At 35.0% G+C, this 20938-nt stretch overlaps 3 protein-coding genes across 7 annotated transcripts; all 3 read right to left on the bottom strand.

The window, feature by feature from the left end:
* Positions 1–518: 518 nt before the first annotated feature.
* Prp40 (pre-mRNA processing factor 40) lies at positions 519–5373 on the bottom strand. The gene is made up of 8 exons (XM_029319719.1): positions 5239–5373; positions 4808–5036; positions 4344–4728; positions 3724–4158; positions 3178–3646; positions 2084–2719; positions 1847–1996; positions 519–1156 (listed from the first exon to the last, which is right to left on the bottom strand). The coding sequence occupies exons 1-8, from the start codon at positions 5239–5241 to the stop codon at positions 965–967; spliced, it is 2499 nt and encodes an 832-aa protein (XP_029175552.1). The 5' UTR covers positions 5242–5373; the 3' UTR covers positions 519–964.
* Positions 5374–6165: 792 nt separating this feature from the next.
* On the bottom strand, positions 6166–13347 carry LOC114944023 (CDK5RAP1-like protein). 3 transcript variants are annotated; one of them, XM_085482406.1, is made up of 9 exons: positions 9746–11863; positions 9467–9578; positions 8929–9247; positions 8602–8847; positions 8210–8417; positions 7204–7521; positions 6803–7124; positions 6556–6705; positions 6166–6431 (listed from the first exon to the last, which is right to left on the bottom strand). In XM_085482406.1, the coding sequence occupies exons 3-9, from the start codon at positions 9218–9220 to the stop codon at positions 6210–6212; spliced, it is 1758 nt and encodes a 585-aa protein (XP_085338532.1). In that variant the 5' UTR covers positions 9221–9247; positions 9467–9578; positions 9746–11863; the 3' UTR covers positions 6166–6209. The 3 variants fall into 3 exon arrangements, with proteins under 3 accessions (XP_085338532.1, XP_085338533.1, XP_029175553.2); XM_085482407.1 differs by lacking the exons at positions 9467–9578; positions 9746–11863 and adding an exon at positions 13287–13347; XM_029319720.2 differs by having other exon boundaries at positions 9467–11863.
* IntS6 (integrator complex subunit 6) lies at positions 12371–19792 on the bottom strand. Of its 3 annotated transcripts, XR_003822105.2 has the most exons (10): positions 19342–19792; positions 19061–19138; positions 17673–17918; positions 17395–17575; positions 15948–16669; positions 15578–15853; positions 14825–15164; positions 13812–14609; positions 13287–13715; positions 12371–13167 (listed from the first exon to the last, which is right to left on the bottom strand). XR_003822105.2 is itself a non-coding variant. In XM_029319717.2 (9 exons), exons 1-9 carry the CDS (start codon positions 19456–19458, stop codon positions 13504–13506), a joined length of 2970 nt encoding a protein of 989 aa, XP_029175550.1. In that variant the 5' UTR covers positions 19459–19792; the 3' UTR covers positions 12371–13503. The 3 variants fall into 3 exon arrangements, 2 of the variants coding, with proteins under 2 accessions (XP_029175550.1, XP_029175551.1); XM_029319717.2 differs by having other exon boundaries at positions 12371–13715; XM_029319718.2 differs by lacking the exons at positions 19061–19138; positions 19342–19792 and adding an exon at positions 18583–18810 and having other exon boundaries at positions 12371–13715.
* Between the last annotated feature and the right edge of the window lie 1146 nt (positions 19793–20938).

Here is a 20938-nt window from a genome sequence, read left to right as displayed (position 1 = left end):
TATTTTCTATTTCTTTGTTTTCTATAAGAAATCCGCTTTCAGCATCAATTTGTTTCGCTCATAGAATTAATAATATTAATTATTGTTGCAATAAATAAAAGCATAATTAAATATCAAACATATTGGATCAAATACAGGATTGATTATATAGAAATGTTATGTAATTGAAATATCTTTTCTCAAGATACCCAGTAGTATACAAAATTGTTTTCTTTTAAAATAAAATTGAAGGAAATTATGCATTTCTATTTTGCCAACCTTCTAAGCTAAAAGTAGTAATAAAAAAGTAATGTAAAATAAAAATAGAAATATAGCAGTATTATTATTATTACTTGACAAAGAGAGTATAAATAAAAATAAACAATAAATTCTTAAATATATTAGGCTAATTACAAGTATTATTATTAAATATATTAGGCTAATTGCCTGACATCAAAGTGGATAATATATGGATTACATTATCTACGTGATGACAATTTTATTAGGCTTAGTGTAGCAAAGAGAAAAATACGTTTCAGAAAAGTTGATTTAGCCATCATATTTTGCACTTGTTGTGAAAAGAATACAATGTGATCGTTAAATCGCTAAAGAATAAAAGATGAGACAAGTCACATTCATCTTTAGAAAAGATCACTTGCCTGGTGGAAGATTGGAATACGTTATGTCATATAATCTATTTTTATGCAAACGTCCTCGTTAAATATGTGTAGATACGTATTTCAGATTTATGAGCTTTCTTAAAAGCAAACGTGACTCGACTCGTTCTTTCAAATTCGTTGAATTCTATAAATATATTGTCATTTTTTGAATAAAGTAGTAAGGAACATGATTTTTTTCAACGATACAGTCGGAAAAGACAGTTATACATCATTAGTTAACGAGAAAAAAAAAGCAATTTAGAAAGAGCATTATCTCGCTTTCTCGAGTCGCACAACACAAGGACTTGACATAGTTTTCAGTTCTCCTATTGTTGCATTTGAAGCTCGCGCAAAAGTTGCGCCCGTTGTTTCTCCAACTCGTCTTCGGAAAGTTCATGATGCTCGTTATTTTCCGTGACAGATCCCTCGCTGTGAACCGAGGGTCTCCGGTGCTTCTCCTCTTTCCGTTTTCTATCCGGAGAAGCCTCCTCGGAAGATGCAACCCTCGAGTGCGAGCGCTGGAAATATTGAGAAATGTGATGAAATTATATATAAAATCTACTTTGAAAATTATATTATATTAAATAGTATATTAAATATTACTTAAATATTATATTTATTCAATATTATATTAATTAAAAAAAAAATCTTTTTTTTAAATTCTGTCTGACGATTCTCAAATATCTACGTTTTTATTATATTAATTATTATATTAATGACATAATTATTTTATATGAAATCAAATATATTAAAAATATGATTAATATTATAATGCCAGAGAACTTGAATAATATAACATAAAAAATAATTTGTTTTACATTTCATTTCTATACTTCTTATATAATAAACAGTATAAAATTATTGATTTTTATGAGGAATTAAATCTCGAATAAAAAGAGAAATAATAAATAATACGACTAAAATATAAAATAAAATATAAAATAAAATAATATAAATAAATATAAAATAAAATATAAAATAAATATAAAATAAAATATAAAATACACGTCAAGACTCTTAGTCTGTGTTGTCAAACCGACACTATGTTCGTTCTTGATATCTTAAAATTATAATTTTATTTTTATTTTCACAAAACACTTGATAAGGACTCAAAGAAGGGTCGAAACGTTGTGATTTAATAAATAATATTTGCCAGTACGGTCGAGAGAAGAGTCACCTTTTTATATAATAAAATATTTAATACATACAGAATGACTGCGGCCCCTTTTCCGTTTGTTCTTCTTTCTCTTAGATTTCCTTGTTTCGGATTCGGAACTGTCGGACTTACTTGGAATGCTAGGTGAACGTGACTTATGTTGTCGTTTTCTCTTCAAACCTTTGTCACTACCTTCCGATTCCTATTCAGAGAAGAGATATAAATTTTGTATCATTTCAAATTTAAATTATATAGAAGTAATTAAAAACAGAAACAATTGAATGCTCACACTGTGTGATCGCGATCGCGATTTGCGTTTCAATTTCTTTGCCTTTTTCTTCTTGCTTCTAATATGATGATGACTGCAGCTCTCCTCCAGTTCGTGCTGATACTCCTTGAATATGCGTATTCTCTCGCTCTCCAAAGTGATGGCCTTGAAATCCTGCTCTTCCTCGATTTTTGCCCTCACGTCCTCCCACGTCATCTGATAATCGACATTCAGCGTCTTCAGCAAATTCTTGAAACCGGTCTCCAGTTTCTTGAACTTGCGCGTTTCCTCCTTGACGCGCTCCTTCTCGCGCGCCTCCGCCTTTTCCAGCAACAGATTGTACGTCAGTTTGACGTTACCCGCGTCCAGAGTCGCCGACTTCCGGTCCTCGCACACGACCGTGGCAAACTCCTCGAAAGTCGTGTTGACTTGCACCTCGAAATTCTTGTCCTTCAGTATCTCGCGAATAATCTTTTTCTCGTCGTGGAATCGAGACTTCAAGTCCTCAACGTAGAATTTGAAGAGGTCTAGAGGGGTCGAACCCGACTGGCCGAGCATAGCAGAAAATCGGAGATCAGCAGACAACATAGGATACAACTCCACCCATAACGACATTGATGTGAGTTTGCCTTGCTCGTGAAGTTCATCGAGTAGATACTGAAATCATAATTATCCCATTAAATATTAATTATATTATATTAAATTAAATGTGATATTAAATATTACTTAAATATTATATTCATTCAATATATTATATTAAATATTATATTACAAATTCAATTAATATTATAATGCCGGAGAACTTGAATAATATAACATAAAAATAATATGTTTGCATTTTATTTCTATACTTCTTATATAAAAACAGTATAAAATTATTGATTTTTATGAAGAATTAAATTAATAATAAATCTTGAGTAAAAAGAGAAATAATAGATAATATGATTAAAATATAAAATAAAATATAAAATACCAAATATAAAAAACTAAATATAAAAAATCAAATAATTCGATTATATTGTTCTTAATGAAAAAGAAAATTTGATCACTTAAGTACAACTAGATACTGAAAAAAATATAATTATAATCAATCAAAAACAGCTAATGACGCGTACTATGAAACCATCTCTGTTCTTCCTCTCCTGCCGTTTTCTGCGTTTTTTCTCGCACTCCTTCTCTTCTTCCTCGTCCTTCTCCAACTGGCGAATATGATTTTCGAACACAATCAAGGCATCCTCTTTATCCATCTCCAATAGGTCTGCATCTTCGGCAAATGCAGGGTGCTGCAGCAACAAGGCTTGAGCTTCTTGCCACGTGGTCCTGTACGTCACCTCGGTCATGGTATCTAGGACTTGGGCCAATCTTTTGGTATTCCTTTTCTTCAATTGTTTCGCCTCCTCTTTCTCGCGTTTAGCCAGATTGAAGATGACATCCTCGTAAATGTCTCTGCGATCCGAATCCCCGACTGCCCTCCAGAGTTCCAGGTTTCCAAACAGCTCTTCGCACTTGTAATACTTGGTTGTACTCAGCATTCTATCGCTTTCCAATAAGAATTGCTCCAGATCCTCCTTCGCCTTTTTCAATCTGTCAGAGAGAAACCATCTTATCATCTGATTTCAACTAATATAATTTTATAACTTGAGTAAACGTAAAAGATCTACCTGAGTCTCTCTTGCTCGCGCTCCTCCTTCAGCTTTTGCGTCTTGTACGAATTGAAGACCTGTTTACGTTCGTTCAGCTTCTTCATCTGTGGATACCTAGGATCGTTCTGAATTAATTTAACCGCCTGTTCCCACGTCGCATTCGACGGAACGTCCCTCTCCCTCAACAGTTCCTTAAACGCTTCGATCGCTTCCTTTTTATCCTTGAATTGCATCTTCGGCTCGGGTGTGCTAGTACGACTGTCGTTGGCCGAACCCATCGCGGAATTGCTATCCTCGTCCGGTTTTGTCGGCGGTGTCGGGATATTAATCGCCGCAAGAGTCGCGGCCATCGCTAGCTCGATGGCAGATTTTCCACCTGGTTCTGGTGTGCTGGTCTGCGATATAGTCGTGATATTCGGTGACAAGTGCTGCATCGCTACAGGAACCATATTACTGAAAATATATAAAATTATTAAAATAAATGTAATAATAAAATTAAAAAAAAAATATATATCTTTATATATTATAAATCATTTATATTTTTATATACCATATAATTAGTATGTGAAATAAATTTATAATATATATATAAATATATAAATAAATATATATATATATCATAAATTAATTTCACTTACGAATTTGTAGTATTTGCCACAGCAGCTGCGGCAGCTGCTGCAGCCTCCTCAGCCAAGATTCGAGTTTTCAGCTCTTCCAGTTCCAGTGGTATCGTCCACCTGGACTCTTTGGTAGTTACATTGTGATAGTATATCTTGCCGTTCTCCGATTTGTATTCCTTCCAAGGACACTGTGATAGCAACAACTCGCTGGGGGTTTTCAACTCATCTGGTTTCTCCCACAACGATTGTTTTGTAATGCTATTATAGTAATACGTTCTGCCATCCGGTGCCTTGTGCTCGCTCCAGTCGCTCTTCTTCTCCGACGTGGACGTCGAAGTGGCTACGTCGTTGGGGACAGGCGAGGGAGGAGGAATTCCTGGTGCTGTTATCTGTGGCGATGCAGCTACAAATGAAGGAAAAAATAGTTACGTCCAAGTTTACATCGTATTGATATGAATAATTAATAGCAACTGGATATTAACCTATGACTCCAGTCTCTGGAGAAGGCGCTGCCGTGATGGGGAAGGTAAATCCTGGAGGAGGAATAGAAAACTGAGGTGGCATTATACCCGGAGGACCTGGTGGTAGACTGGGAGGTGGAATGAAGGGTGCTGCAGGCATGATGGGTGGCACGAAGCTGGATGCGATGTTCGGAGTCGCCGGTGGAAATCCTGTTACAGCTGCAGGTGGAGGAATACCATCGTTGGAAGCCTGGTGATTTGACAGATATATATATATATATATATATATATGTCAGTCAGGATGGTTAGCACTTTTGACAAGTGTTTATTACATTAAATCTGGTATCATTTCAAATAAAAAGAATTAATAAATTTTGAAATTTAATATTGTGTCTATAGAAGAGAAAAGTTATAAATTGCAATGTTTGCTTATTGTAATTTAATCTACATACCATTTATGCTCGAAGATTGCTGAAGAGGATTCTGCGAAACAGAATTTGCAATCGTTCGCACAATCAGAGCATCGATAATAAATGTAGCGCACGTAAACAACACCTTACTCGTACTTCACAATTCATAACCTGAAGCTGAATGATAATATGATACATATGTACACATTTTTATGTGTATATGTTCACGCATGCGCGATTGTGATTTTCTGCCACCTAGGTACTACAATTGATACTATAATAAGGGAGCAGGGGAGAAGAAGAGGGGCGAAGGGAGCGACACGGAGAGAAAGGTGAGAAAGTAGTGAGGGAGAAGAGAAAAATGGAGAAGAAAAAGAGAATAAGACAGAGAACAGGAGAGACAGAAGAAAAAGAGAAGAAGAGAGAGACGAGAGCAGAGAGAGAAGAAGAGAGGAAGAGAGGGAAGGGAGAGAGGTGAGAACGAGAGAAAGGAGAGGAGGGAGAAGAGAAAAAGGAGAAGAAAAAGAGAAGAAGACAGGGAACAGGAGAGACAGAAGAAAAAGAGAAGAAGAGAGAGACGAGATGATAGATGAGAAGAAGAGAGCAAGAGAGGGGAAGGGAGAGAGGGGAGAAGATAGATAGAAATGTATATTATAAATAATGTATTCAAATGTCTATGGGATACACTAAAGTTTAGAAAGTATATTATTTATAATATAAAAAATAGCTAATAAAAATATAATAATACATATAACATTATATACATAATAAAAATATAATAATATATATACTATATTATATATATAATAATATATTAATATATTTTAATTTATATATTTTATAATATATATATAAATTATATTATAAATAATTATTCAAATTCTATTACGTACAATATTCAAAAATAAAATATTTGCATATATTATATATATCGAGAATAAATATGTGTTTGGAAAAAAGTAAACTCACTTGTAACTTCTAAATGTTATAATTCCTATTTATGTAACAAATCATTATCTTTCTAATGAATATTCACTGATAGAAGAACAATACAAAGGTATCCCTTGTAAAGTTTGAGAGTTGGCATTGTCGATTCGCACAACAACGTAATCACCAGGCTGTATCTTCCTTGTTGTAACTGAATATTGATTAATTCGAGTAACTGTAGATTGTAATATAACTCTTACGTTGCCATCGTTTCTAGCTTGTAGATTTTCATTACATCTCTTACTTGGCTATTTTATAAAAAATACATCAATGTAAAACATACATATATATATATATAGAAGAGCTTATGAAAAAAAGATATTATATTTCTTGAAATATAATATATAATAATCGAATTGATGAAATACTTACGCCTTCCACGAGAACAAGTTGATGTTGTCCTATCTGCGCTTTGTTTAATTTTTCTACTTCTTTTCTGTACAACATATTCATACGATTTACACGCTCCAGCTTCACATGCGATTCGACATCATCTTTATATCGTCGATGCGCCGTCGTTTTCTATAAAAAAATTATTATACATAAAATTATTATATAAAAAATTAATTATACGATAATTTTCGCTTATACTTTATTAAATTTATAACTTTAATTTTACCTCGCGCATGCTGTAGGCGAATAAATAAGCAGTGTTATATTTCACTTCGTCTATCAACGATAAGGTATCTTGAAACTCTTCTTCGGTCTCGCTGCAGAAACCGGCGATGAAATCGCTAGAGAGGTATACATCTGGAAGAATTTTACGTATATGATACACCAGGTCTAGATACGCCTCCCTGGTGTATCCCCTTCGCATTCTGTCCAATACAACGGAATTGCCGCTTTGAGCGGGCAGGTGAATCTGCTTACAGATATTTGGCCTCTCGGCTATCAAGTGCAACACCTCGTCGGGGAAATCCTTGGGATGGGGCGACGTAAATCTAAAATTCGTCATAATGTTACAAAGATGTATAGTGAAATAATTTGTTTTCTCTCTCTGTTTCTCTGATGTAAAGATACCTTATTCTTATTTCCGGATTAATCAAAGAGACTTTATCTAGAAGATCGCTGAACCGTAGACCTCCCTTTTTATTCTTATAGACTGTTTTGAAGCCTTTAGCGAGATGAGTCTCTGCATCAGGTACGACAAATTCCGACTGCGATAAATCTCTGTAACTGTTCACATTTTGTCCAAGGAGAGTTATTTCTTTTACACCTTGATCCGATAACTGTCGAACTTCGTCTAGGATACTCGCAACCGGTCGCGATCTCTCTCTTCCTCTTGTGAATGGCACAATGCAGTAGGTGCACATGTTATCGCAACCTCTCATTATAGAACTGCAAATCACAAATGTAATAGATATAATATATATAATATGTAAATATAGATATAATAAATATAATATAGTATATTGCTAATATAGCATAATAATAATAAAATAAAATTAATAAGGTAAAACCTATTAAAAATGATGAAAACACACACAGACATATACAGGGTGTCCCATAGGAAATTGCTGAAACTAATCAGTTGTCATTTTTTTAATGCAAGCAGTTATTGAGAAAACAAAAATTGTGTTGGAAAGAGGAAAGTCTACAGTTTTTAATGGATACAAACAAAATGTTTGTATACCAGTTTATTTTATTGAAAAAAAGTAATGAAAAAAGTGCTAATAATTACATAAAATCACATAACTAATGATAAATATTTTCAACGGTGCTAGATTTAATAGCAGCTTTTATACAAATTCAAATAATGCCTACTTCTAAAATATTTATTATAGTTTACATATGTGATTATTAGCACATTTTTCATTACTTTTTTTCAATAAAATAAAATGGTATACAAACATTTTATTTATATCCATTAAAAACTGCAGACTTTCCTCTTTCCGACACAATTGTTTTCTCAATAACTGCATGCATTAAAAAATGACAGCTGATTAGTTTCAGCAATTTCCTATGGAACACCCTGTACTATATTTTATTATAAAAATATTAACAAATGTATATATATACACGTTACACATATGCTCCAACAGAATCCTGATTAAGTCTAACTGGTGTAACGTCCGCATATGTCTCATCAAATGATAGTACAACATTAACAGCCGTTTCATTGTCGGTTACTGCCAGGAGTCTTGGTAGATCCTTGTAACTGTCAGGACCTGCTATCACATCTACCAGCTTGCCCCTCTCCAATATTTTAGTCTTCAAGCGTTCAGCCATGCATCCTAATATAAATAAAAATATAATATAATAATATAATAATAAAATATAATAATAATATAAATATAATGATAAATGTAAATATAATAAACTAATATAATAAAATAAAAATATATTTTCCTTTAACAACAGAGTATTTATCAGAGTTCTCCAACCTGATATCAATAAACTTTTATATAAAAAGCTTACCTAAGAGTCCAATCTTCATGGACTGTGTATGTGTAAACTTTCTCCTCTTGTTTCTTAGGCCATTCAACATCTCCAATTTGTTCCATACCTTTTGCTCAGCGTTGTCTCTGATAGAACATGTGACTAGCAACACAATGTCTGCATCATCTATGCTTTGTGTATGCTTGTAGCCATGAGCTTTCAATATTGACCATATTATATCAGCGTCGTTCACATTCATTTGGCAACCGTAAATTTCAAAGTACACTAAAAAAAAAAAGAAAACAGTAATATAAGTTTGAGTAATTGATAAAAATAAGTGATAAATTTTGTAAAAATGAGAGAAACCTTTTTGATTTTCCCCACGAATTTCCTGCAGGTATGGAACAGGTTCTTCCTTGGGAATATCGATAATGGACGATCCTAAAAAATCCCTCAAGGAAGGTCCATCTCTGACATTCCTCATCGGTCCTTGCTTTATGTAAGCTTCTTTGTTTGCATTTGCATCAATCGCAGATGCATTCAAGAGTGCAGAAGATCCATGGATGGAACGTTTCATCCGAGAGAAATGAGAATTTGCATATTTTTGTAACATGAAGTGCTTCCTGATGCTGCTTCCATAATATATCCCTTTCGACATGTCTAGGTCAAATGTTGAAATATGATTCTAAAACAAATCATAAATTTTATATAAAATAAAAAAAATATTGTGGAGCAAAAATATTTGATAAATACTAAAATATTAATGTATTCACTATAAATATTTGATATTAATCTGTCTTCAACTTTTGATATATCAGTATTTTTTTTATAAGGATATTCAATATGTCGATTAATTATTTTATGAATTTTTTTGACATTTCTGTAACTTTTTGTCTCAACTGACCTCGTAAAATATTAGGTGGATTTTATTTTCTTATATTATTATGCAAATTTCTCTGAGGAGGGTCCAGCCTTTTTGACACATGAGCACGAGACTCGACAGGTTAGGAAAATCACTGTATAAGGAATATATATATATATACTTATATTTCGTATATTATTCATAATTATGTATTTTGGATCAAACGAAATATCGTATACTTTTTGGCAAAAAAAATATACGACACATGTTTCTGTCAATTTGTTTATTCATTTCGAGAGACTTATTTTTATCTCGTTTTACCTAAAATATAAACGTAAAAACAGGACAGTCGTTTCAATATGAATTTCGTCTATAAATAATAATTACATTTATATACATATATATATATATATATATATATACTAATACACGCGCCTTATGAATAATTTCCTATATACAACAATGCAAATATCTCGCTATCACTATTATAGGTACTGTGAAAAAATAGTAATTAACATTTATCAACAGCCTAAGCAATACATAAAAAGAGACACATATAATATTAATTTTTCATACTAAAATTGTGTAAAATTTGAATGGCCCGATATCTGATTCATAAAAGAATGAATTTACAAGTTCTATTTTTTTTTCTGTGTCCCTTTTTCATTCTGTATTTTTGGGAAATCATGCAATTCAATTTAAATTTTATTTTTACATAATTAATAAAAATCCTAGATGATAAAATTAATTTCCAGTAATTTGGCAACAGATTCTTTAGATTGACACAATTTGATAAATTAGCAAATGAGTTGCGTTAAGCTCTGACATGATTGCATGAACTCCTGCATTTGTACAAAATTATACATTCGTGAAATGTATAATTTTGTGCTGACAAAGTTTACAGTAGATATTTTGCATAGACTGAACTTCTAACAAACTCAATTATTTGGAATCTTATTGCAGTTTGTTGAAATATTTGGAACGGCAAATCTTTCACATAAATGTTACAGTTTAATGTAATTGTAAAATTATGCAGAAACATTGGTAAAACATTTGTGCATATTATGTTATTTTTCACAATTCCTAAGAAAGTTCATAAACAAAATTATTCCATTCATCTAATTCACTTTTTTGTATAATACAATAATAAATAATCTTAATAAGGTAATAAAATACAGCTGCGCTGTAACAAAGGAGATTGTAAGGTACTTTGAACTCTTTCGCACATTTTCCTTAATTATCCATTAATCTCTTTTACATACAATTGCACTTAGTGTCATATCAATAATTGTGTTCAATAATTCCCTACTAATTTCTTTTTTTTTGGAGCAAATAAGCGTCTAGCATCATTGTCTTTGTGCGACTCAGCTAAGCTCCATGAGATATTCAACATATTTTCAACTAATAAATACAATCTTGTCTGCATCTCTCTCTAAAGAGAGATTAGACATTATCAAGTTCACAAGAAAACATATGGTTGATTATCTCACTTAAAATGTTAACAAAAGTTCAAAAAGTATGGAAAAAAAGCACAAAGTTGGAATCTCTACTCGTATATGATGATATGTCTTCAAATTTGTTCTAATTTTTACTTGTGTTTTTTTTAAATGAAAAAGTAAGATAATATAATATTAATGATTCTTGATAATATTCTATAACACAAGCTATAGTAAAAATCACAGATAGATGACAAGTAAGATAATCATCCTTGTTAATTACCCTATATGTAATATTTGGTCGAATTATTTTTGACAACTCATTAAGTAATTTTGACATTTATAACTAGTGGTGATACAAATGAGAAAGTTATCGCTATCAACATGCACTCCTTCAACCCACATGTGTATCAAAGAAGAAATTTTCCTTTTTTTTTTTTTTTTTTTTTTAAATAATATTGCTTCAAATTGCTACTGTGTGTTGCACATACACATAAGGATTTGAGGCTAAAACATAAAATTTATTTCGCTCTACGTGTATTATTTCAGACATATATTGCAGTTTTGATTTTATTATACATTTATTCGAATTTATAAACAATTAAGTTTCTCATTTTTGAATAATTATCAATAGTATCATAGCGTTGCAATAATATATGGATACTTTTCAATGTCTTTTATACAAATTTATCACATTTTTTATTTCTCATATACACACTCTTTCTTTTTAAAAAACACAATATATATTATATAAGAAATATTGAAGATTTATCATAATGTTACAACACTATGATACAATTTTATTATTTTCAATTAGAAATCCAAACGAAAAGTTTATATGCATGTATAAATTGTCTGTTATTTGTACAGAATCTATAGTATAAAATAATAGGCAACTTGCATAAAATAGTAAAGAAATTTATAATTTATAATTCTTAGTGTTTCTGATACACCATAATAATATGTAAATAATATATAAATATATATATATATATATATATATATATATATATATTTGATATATAAAATTAAAAATGCTCTTTTCATATAAGTTTATATAATATACATATACGTATATATATTATATGATAAAGAAAATAATATTATTAAAGGCATTGGAGACATAGTGGGTTGAATATAAATACATCCTGTCAATTTCAAATAGCAATCAGACACTGTCAACCCTTCGCACAAGATTTCTCAATAAATTCAAGTTTACATTTAAACGTTATTTGGTATGATTCTATTTACGACACGTCTTGCAATATAAAAAACCAATATCATAATTCAAAAAGAGAAAAATGCATTGCAACAAAAAATTGATATTTTTGTGATATTTTGATTCGATTAATTATATGAGATAAAATGCATAAAGAATATCTATAACTTCTTTCTTTGTGTATAACAAAAAGATATGTTTTCTCATCTTTTATATATATATAAAAAAAAGACCACAAACAAGTGCAATTCTTATGCATATATAATGCGTATATGTCATCAATAAAAAAAGTCAGATCTTAATTTTCTTTTATAATATTACCAAAGTATACACAACAAAATTTACAGACAATTTGGTACAGTGTTAAACTATGGCATTTTATTAAACTTAATAATATAAATCACAAATGTGTATGTACGATGTATAGATTAGATAGAGATTAAATATAATAGGAAATATATAATTGTAAGAGTATGAATACAATTATTTCGTCCTAAATTTGACATAGACGCTGAGGACTGGGCAGCTGGTAGAAATTATGCTCGTTTGATTGCACTTGTACTTCAAGGAAAACTTTATATGCAGATTCAAGCGTTTACAAAGAATCGATATTGTGTATCATTCTTATAATTTCGTCTCAACTCTATTGTCTCGTATGGCCAGCATACAGGACAATTTTTTTTCTAATACACTTGTTAAGTGAGATGTCGACAAAAAACTTGAAGAAAAAATACATCATCATAGACGGTGAAACAAAATGTGCAAACATATTTACATGTAACGATATAGAAACGCGTGCGAATATAATATATTCGTATAAAGGATAAAACTTCAACATATGTATGAATATATATATATATTTTTTTTTTAATCATGTTATCGTCGCGATTGTATGCTACGTACAATATTTTCAAGCATCCGAGATAGATAAAATTTTGGATTTTCTTTACAGAGATGTAAGATTTAAAACGGTCAAGTTTTAAAACGAGATCATTATATCAGTAATAGAGTTTTGGTGTACATGAGAGAGAAATATTGCTGCGTACCCTTGTCGCTACATTCTGTAAAATCGTTCTTGTCGCTACATTCTGTAAATAAATTATTGCTTCAATTTTTGTGACCTGCAGAGAGAACACTATACTCGAAATATCTACCAACTGATCACTCGCAAAGCTTAAAAGTAAAACGTAAAAGTGCCATGGCTTACTTAGTGGTTGACACCGAGAATGCTATTGAAATTTGCGCTAAGACTTGGAGATTGTGCAGGTCTTCCCAGTGAGTATCAAAAGTAGTCCTTATTATTTGTCTCAAGAGACTGCTATTAATAAAATTTCCGGCCCAAAATTTGCACAAGAGTTCCTTCGCAATCTATCTCCTCCTCCTCCGCTAATTATTAAGATAATGCCCTGGATTATGCATATATCTTAACAACTTATCTTCGTGGCACCGTTGTGATTCAGCTTGTGGTTCATAGCGCAACCGTCCTCTTGAATAGTCTTAAGATATTCCTCCAACAGCGACGCCAGATTACGTCGTTTAAAGCGTAACGATTCCTTCACTATGTCCTTCACAAATGCAAGCCGTATGTCTAGGGTTCCCTGAATCTGATGTAGATGTGAAAACAGCGTCGCGTAATCTGGAATTAAATCAAACAATCGGGTCAATTTTATTACCTCAGTCCCATCTTTCAATACGTCAAAGAAAAGACAGACGGATAGGAAAGATTACTCACTTGTCCCTCTTCTCCGCACCTCCTTGTAAACGAGTTCCCGAATATTCAAATTGTGCCGCCTGATGTCCTCCAGCTCCTTCTTCGTCGGCTTCCTCTCCCTCTCGGGCTTCGTCTCGCGCTTCTCCTCCACGTGATTCGACACCAGTCTCTCCTCGACACCACTATCGACAACTATTCGCGCACTACTATTATTCTCGACGCAATCGTTCATGGGTAACCGGCCGCACTCGTTCCTCGCGTTGTCTATCCGTTCACTTTTAACTTCACCACCCTTCGGCACCGAGGTCGCGTCGATATTGTTAACTATCGGCGTCAGGACCGGCGGAGTGTCCAGGTGATTGTTGATATGCTCCACCGGGATCGGCTCGAACACCGGGATGGCCGGCGGCATCTCCGCGAGTCCGTTCACCAGCTTCTCCGAGGCGCTCGAGCTCGGTACCGAGAACACGTGAGCCGGTGATACGCTGGGCAGGCAGGTCAGAATCGGCGGAGTACTCGTGTCAGTAGCTGGCAGCACCGCTGGCACCTGGTTCTTCGCATCCTCCATCACCCAGGGAATCGGCGAGCTTGGCGGAGTGTTGATGGGCGAAGAGTACGAAGGCCTACGTACTATCACGTCCTTCGGGATCGGTCCGGGCTTCCTCTTGTTAGGCGGCGGCCTCGGCGAGGACGAGCCTCCGCCGTCCGGCTGCGGCAGGGTACGCTTGAGACCGCTCTTCGACGTGGACGACGTCGCGCCGACTATGTCGATATCCGCCTCGTCTACCATCATTCTCTTGTCTATCTTGAACGGATTGCCTGTATGATTGAGATACACAAATATTGTATATGGCACCATAATACTTGCAATTTTTTCTTATACAGTGTACACATATGCACACACATATGTATATATACACATGTAGACACACACACACACGTACACAAATCATTTATGCACGACATATAAATCGTCTCCTCCGTGACTGCGCCCAGAAAGAGTATATACCTGCAAGATTTGATTGAATAATTACCGAACATGTGCTGTCTCACTGGCACACTCTCGATTTCCCGCAACGGTGGCGTCATGCGCTTCAAGTATTCTTGATAATTTCCCATTTGGGCTAAAGGCATCGAGTGAACGTAGTCGTCGTCGAGCAGTTTCGTGTGCAGTAAACCAGGCTGTAAAAAATTCGCCCGCATCCTCATCACTTGATCGAGGAGGGACTTTCTCGGGACGTCGAAGGCATTTCTGTAACTGTGCGCGCCACGCTGCTGCTGTTGGTTCTTCACCAATCCGACTACAAAACCTCCAAACTCGTTCAGCTGATCGCGAAGACCCGTGAACTTGTCTTGTAACAAAGGATGGGACACCTGCGCAAATGCATGCAATTTTTTGTACACAGTTAAACGATGATTTATGGGAGATATTCATGGGACATCTTTCTTAAGGCTCCTGGAGCTTCGTCGCAGCCATGTTAGATTGTGACGTCAAATGGCTTCAGCGCACTCTTAAATTAGCTCGAAAACTATCCTTTTCCCTTTATGATCAATTAACAGCTGCAAAATGACGAATATCTGATAGTCTATTATACATAGTATAATATATAATATAAATATATGATATAATATACAATTTATTACATATAGTATATAATATAATTATAATATAATATAATATATGAAATAGTCTATAGAATTTTTAGCGTGTTTTCTCGCCTCTGACGTCATAATCTGACATAGCCGTGGTGAGGAGCCAGACGTCTTTTAACGTAACTAAATCTTACCAGGTCTTTCTTCAGCGGTGTCCTTGATATTACTCTCACCCCTTCTGTCACCGTACTCGTGGTGCAGTTGGATAAATTTTTCGTAAGATTCGAAGCGGCAACCTGCTTAGAAATGACCTCGTTGCAGAGTCGATCAAATTCCAGCTTGGCCAAATTTTTCAGCCGCTTCAGATAAGTCAAAACGCTATACGACAGAGAAGTATCCATAGTATCTGGTAACAATGTTTGTGCTAGAGGCGCGGATGCACCCATTCTAGTTAAAGCTCTCCTCAACGACTGCAATAGAGAGAAACGTTTTTCGGTGTAAGAGTAAATTTCAGAAACAATTATATGTACTCAAAAAATATAGATAATAATGAAAGATATTTACTACGGCGTAATAAGTAGGCATGGTCCTTACGTAACCCTGAAACTGCGCCCTCCACTCGGGAGTCGGTTTTTGCCTGTGCACCTTGAAAAGCTCCTCCAACAATGGTAACAGCACGGGATAGTTGTAAGGCATGACGAAGAGGTTCACGCAAGTCAAGTTCGTGCTGGCTTTCAAGTATCCGAACGGATGGCCGACCTCGCTCGATTTATACGAATTGGCGACGAACACTTGCCAGCACGTCGTCGGCTGCTTCCTCGCGAGAATGTACTGGGTCAGGGGACTCGGTTCCAGTTCGTACTTGTCGAACGGCAAGTTCTCGATCACCATCGGTTCCTGGCTGGTGCACGTGAACTTGACGTTCGGGTGCGCCGACCTCGGCGGCAACGAGCTGGCGTTGAGATCCGGCCAGAAGCTCTCGGGAATCGGCCAGAATCCAACCGCGAAACCTTTCTGCGCCGATCGCGGGACGTAGATCAAACGTCTACAGGAATACCAGGCTGTGTTGCCTGGCGCCAAAGCGTTCGGGTACTGAGCTCGCGGTCCCGAGTTACCGTCATCCTCGTTCTCCTCCTCGTCCGGATGCTGCGGCGCGTCGTTGGTCAACGGCGGCGGATCCGGACCGATCTTTTCGAAATTTATCACCACACCAGACTGAACCTTCTGCACCAGCGAGTCGATGCACTGTATCATCATTCGGAACGATGTGATGCAATATGACCGACCTGTAATCGTCCATAAGTGTTAATAATACATGACAATTAAAGAAATTATAGGATTTTGGCTTTTGATAGAATTTGATGGTTTTTTCATATGTAACTTATGTTGTTATTGATGTTATTGAGTTAAACAACTCGTAGAGTCCAAATTTTTCATATTTAACTGGCTGTACATCAAAAACTATCTATTATTTTAGCTATTATTATTTAAGCCTATTACATTTTTGTTCAGATCATAAGCTACAAATCAGCTGATCTTGTCAAGATTCAATTTTATAAAATATTAATATAGGGGAACTAATATAAAATGCTAGATGAAATTGAATTTCGGTAAAATCAGCTGATTTTCTCACACATTGTAACTTATGACTCACTGAACAAAAAATATAATAGGCTCAAAGCTAAATAATAAATAATTAAACACGGTAACTATCCAATATTTTGCTTTGAGGCTATTATATCTTTTATTCAGTGAGTCATAAGCTACAACGTAGGAAAAAGAGAACAGTCAATTCCCCTGAAAGTTTTTATCTCAATCTTATCTTTACAGCATTATAAGTTGATGATAATTCCTCTAATACTTTTTTTATCCTATTATCTAAAGCAGAAATACTATTTAATTTTTTAAAACATTGTCCAGTCAATTTATCGCATCTCTTGGCATCAATTAAATTGGTCAAAATAGTATATGTTATATAAAAATAAGATCTCGAATTTTGTATCTTCTTTACCTCCAGTCACTTCACACATGGCATCAATCGGTGACGAATCACTTGCCACCAAGCCTATGTCACGTTCGACAGCTGGTGTTCCTGATAAACGCAGCACCAAAGAAAACAGTCTTTGGTCCCACCTAAATGGTTCCTTTGTTAATTCAGATCCGGGTATCGGGGAATGCATGGGTAATGTAAACTGTAAAGAGAAGATTTAATTTTTATACATTAAGAAATAATCTCATTTATATGACATAATTGTACGTACAAAGATTGATTGCAACAATTATACTTACGTCTTGATGCACAGGAGGTACACCGTTGGATGTGTACTTTCCTCCATCTGTTATAATAACTATGACAGACGGTTCCAAGTAAAATGGACATCTTCCTTGGCCATATGTATCTATGCCAGTCTGCATGCGATTTATATTCAACACATCCAAAGCGTGCTTCAAAGCAGCACCTAATGTTGTTAAGCCAATGCATTGTAAATTCTTCAGTTCATTCATAAAGGTTGCCAAGTTCTCCTTCCATCCTGCCTAAAAAAGCACAATTTTCTGATATTAATCTCTACAAATTTTTTCTATATATCATTGTTCTTAAAATTGAAGATGAATAAAATATAAAATCTGAGTTATTAAAACTATCTCTTGAATTTAAAAATGAGAAACATTTTAAACAAAGTTTAAAATTGATTCTAAATATTCTCATAAAAAAATTTACATAAAATATATCTTAAAAATGGATTAAATAAGAATTACTATATTTTTAGCTCGTAAAAAATGTATGAATAAACAAATAAAGATTAAATAAATTTGTATCTTGAAAAACCTTTACAAATAAGAAAATAAATAATTTTGACAGAAATCTATTCAATGCACAAGCTCTTTCAAAGAATAATATAAATTATATTTCATCTTTCTTTTCAAACTTCATATCCAAAGATAATCAATTCATTTTTAGCTTGTATATATTTTTATATAAAGGCTAATTTTGATAAAGACTTTTATACTAAAAAATGTAGCTAAAATAAATCTTAAAATTCTCTTAAATAAGAATTATTTATACACTGTACTTTAATTGGTAAAAAAAAAGTATGAAACAAAGTTTAATGAACAAATTTAGGTCAAATAAATCTGTATCTTGAAAAATCTTTACAAATAAGAAAATAAATACTTTAGAATAGAAATCTATTCAACGTACAAGCTTTTTCAGAGAATTGCATAAATTATATTCCATCTCCTTTTGAAATCTAAAAAATAGGACGAAAAGGAACATCAAAAATATATATAAAATTCAGAAAAGTGAAAATAGAGGGATTAGAACTTTTCCAAATTAGGTGCGAAATTCAAGATGGAGGAGGGGAAATTTTCGTTTCTTTTTCTCATCTTCCCCCGTCACCGATGATGCGCGTCTTCCGCAGCTCCGTATTAATTATTCGGCGCCATTAATCGGACCTAACCCAACTCGAGAGTGAGAGAGACGAGAAGAAGAGGCCAGAGGAAGGGGAGAAGCTTCCCGGGGAGGCATCCTCGCGCGATAGGTCGCGTTAACAACACATCGACGTAAAATGCGAGAGAGAGAGAGAGAGAGAGAGAAAAGAAATATGTAGATGAAAAAAAAGGCGAAAAAAAAAATTAAAAAAAAAAATGAAGAAAGGTAGACGATGAGGAAAATTTACCTTGATGTTCTGAGGTGGCTCCTCGGAAGTCAGGAGCATGTAGCGATCCCCTCGGCTCTCGGGCGATCTCTGTCGAACCTGGAAAACAGGATTTTCTTTGTTTTTTCACACTCTTCGCACTTCACCCAAAAACTTCCTACGCGCCTGAGACGGAGGAAGAGAGAGAGAGAGAGAGAGAGAGACGGAGACGCGCGACCTTTCCCTCTCTCTCTCTCTCTCTCTCCCGCCTCGCGGTGCGAAGCGGCTCTCGCGCGGAGTCTCTCCCCCAGGAGTCGGCGTACCTTGACGAAGGTCTCCACGGCGCTCTTGGCTACGTCCAAGAGCGTGGGCCGTCCGCCCAGGTATGCCCTCTGATTCATGGAGGCCGACGTGTCGATCAGAAAGACTATTATGGTCATCTTCGAGGATAACGACGACGACGACGGAGAGGTGCGCGCGCGTCGTTGCCAGTCTATCAACTGACGACCCCTCGTCTCGCGCGTCTCTGACCGGGTCGGAACTAGCTAGCGGTCGGACGGTGCCCTACGACGACGACGACGACGGCAGCGGCGAGGCGCATCGCTGCCGCGACCATTGAACGGCTCTCTCCGAATACGCTCTCTGAAAAACCTCTCTTTTATCGTAACGGCGCTCGCTCGCTGTGCTTGGTCCGCTTCTCTCTCTCTCTCTCTTTCTCGTTTCGCGTGTGGTCGTGCGCGCATGTGACGTATGTGCGGCGTGACGAGTACAGAGAGTGTAGCTGTGTGTAATAATACGCGCCCCCTCCTACGGAGCCATCTGTCATTCTCGCTCTCTCTCTCTCTCTATCCATTCGTCCCTCTTCCACGCTGGTATACCGGGTGTCCCGCTTCGATCGATCGCCCCCGAATAATTTTTGTTTTCGATTTTTCTTTCACGAATCGCGAGACTTTTTTCTTATTGATTTTCAAGGTCGTTTAAAGGTCATTTATATCCTTTTTCTAATTGGAACCATTATATTTTTTTGTGTAACTAGCAACTTAAGTTATATTATTGATATTTACATTTTAAAAATATTTGCGGTAACTATTTAAAAAAAATGAAATTAATGACCTTCAAATGAACCTAAAATGCAATCTTTTAAAAAGAAGTCTAATAATTCGTTGATATCATTTTTTTGCTACCTTACTCTTAATTATAACTTTTTATCGCGAGGAATCGATTTATATAAAAAAAATCTAGCGGTTCTATTTTTAAAAGAAAAGGACTTTTCAAGGGCATTTTTAAAAAATTGGAACCACTATATTTTTTTATGTAACTATAGCAACTTTTGGTATAGAAAGTTATTGCTATTTACATTTAAAAAATAAAATAAATGACCTTGAAGTGACCTTCAAAGGACCTTAAAATGCAATCTTTAAAAAGAAGTCGTTGAATTCACTTTTTGCCACCTTACTCTTACAACTTTTTATCGCAAGGAATCGATTTATATAAAAAAATCTAGGAATTCTAGTTAAAAAAAAAGCACTTTTCAAGGTCATTTAAAGGTCAATTATTTTTTTTTTGTTTTTCTTCGAATCCAGCAACTTTTGTTCGAAACATTTTGTTGTAGACACAATAAAAAAAAATGTTGGGGTGATCGATTTAAATGGAGCACCCTGTATAGTGTCAAATGTCCGTCTCGCTTGCGCACGCAGCGCCATCTGGCGCGATAGAGCGTGCCACGTGACCGCGTGAGACGCGACGCCATTGGTCCCCGCCTTCCCCCCCCCCCACTCCTCTCCGCCGAACGTCTAAATACCCGCGGCTCTTCGCGCTCTCTCCCTTTCTCTCCTCGACGATGCCACGCGCCACGTTCGTTGTCGCACGCCACATGTGGAAGGTGTACGAGGTGTAGAATGAAGCTTTTTTTTTTCTTAA

This window comes from Nylanderia fulva, unplaced genomic scaffold (assembly GCF_048542155.1).
Source record: "Nylanderia fulva isolate GAGA-0341 unplaced genomic scaffold, ASM4854215v1 Scaffold20, whole genome shotgun sequence".
In the NCBI taxonomy this organism is placed as follows: Eukaryota; Metazoa; Arthropoda; class Insecta; order Hymenoptera; family Formicidae; genus Nylanderia; species Nylanderia fulva.
This window is presented reverse-complemented; position numbering and strand designations above follow the sequence as displayed.

Excerpts from the sequence above, each read along its gene's own strand:
- Prp40 (XM_029319719.1), bottom strand. Across the intron at positions 4,729-4,807 it reads TCCAGAGACTGGAGTCATAG|CTGCATCGCCACAGATAACA; the intron begins GTTAATATCCAG and ends CTTCATTTGTAG. Across the intron at positions 1,157-1,846 it reads AAAGGGGCCGCAGTCATTCT|CGCTCGCACTCGAGGGTTGC; the intron begins GTATGTATTAAA and ends CAATATTTCCAG.
- LOC114944023 (XM_085482407.1), bottom strand. The coding sequence starts at position 9,220 with ATGTCGAAAGGGATATATTATGGAAGCAGCATCAGGAAGCACTTCATG. Across the intron at positions 7,125-7,203 it reads AATCCGGAAATAAGAATAAG|ATTTACGTCGCCCCATCCCA; the intron begins GTATCTTTACAT and ends GACGAATTTTAG. Across the intron at positions 6,432-6,555 it reads AACTTGTTCTCGTGGAAGGC|CCAAGTAAGAGATGTAATGA; the intron begins GTAAGTATTTCA and ends TTTATAAAATAG.
- IntS6 (XM_029319717.2), bottom strand. The coding sequence starts at position 19,458 with ATGACCATAATAGTCTTTCTGATCGACACGTCGGCCTCCATGAATCAG. Across the intron at positions 17,576-17,672 it reads TACCTCCTGTGCATCAAGAC|TTTACATTACCCATGCATTC; the intron begins GTAAGTATAATT and ends TTCTCTTTACAG. Across the intron at positions 16,670-17,394 it reads CATGTGTGAAGTGACTGGAG|GTCGGTCATATTGCATCACA; the intron begins GTAAAGAAGATA and ends GGACGATTACAG.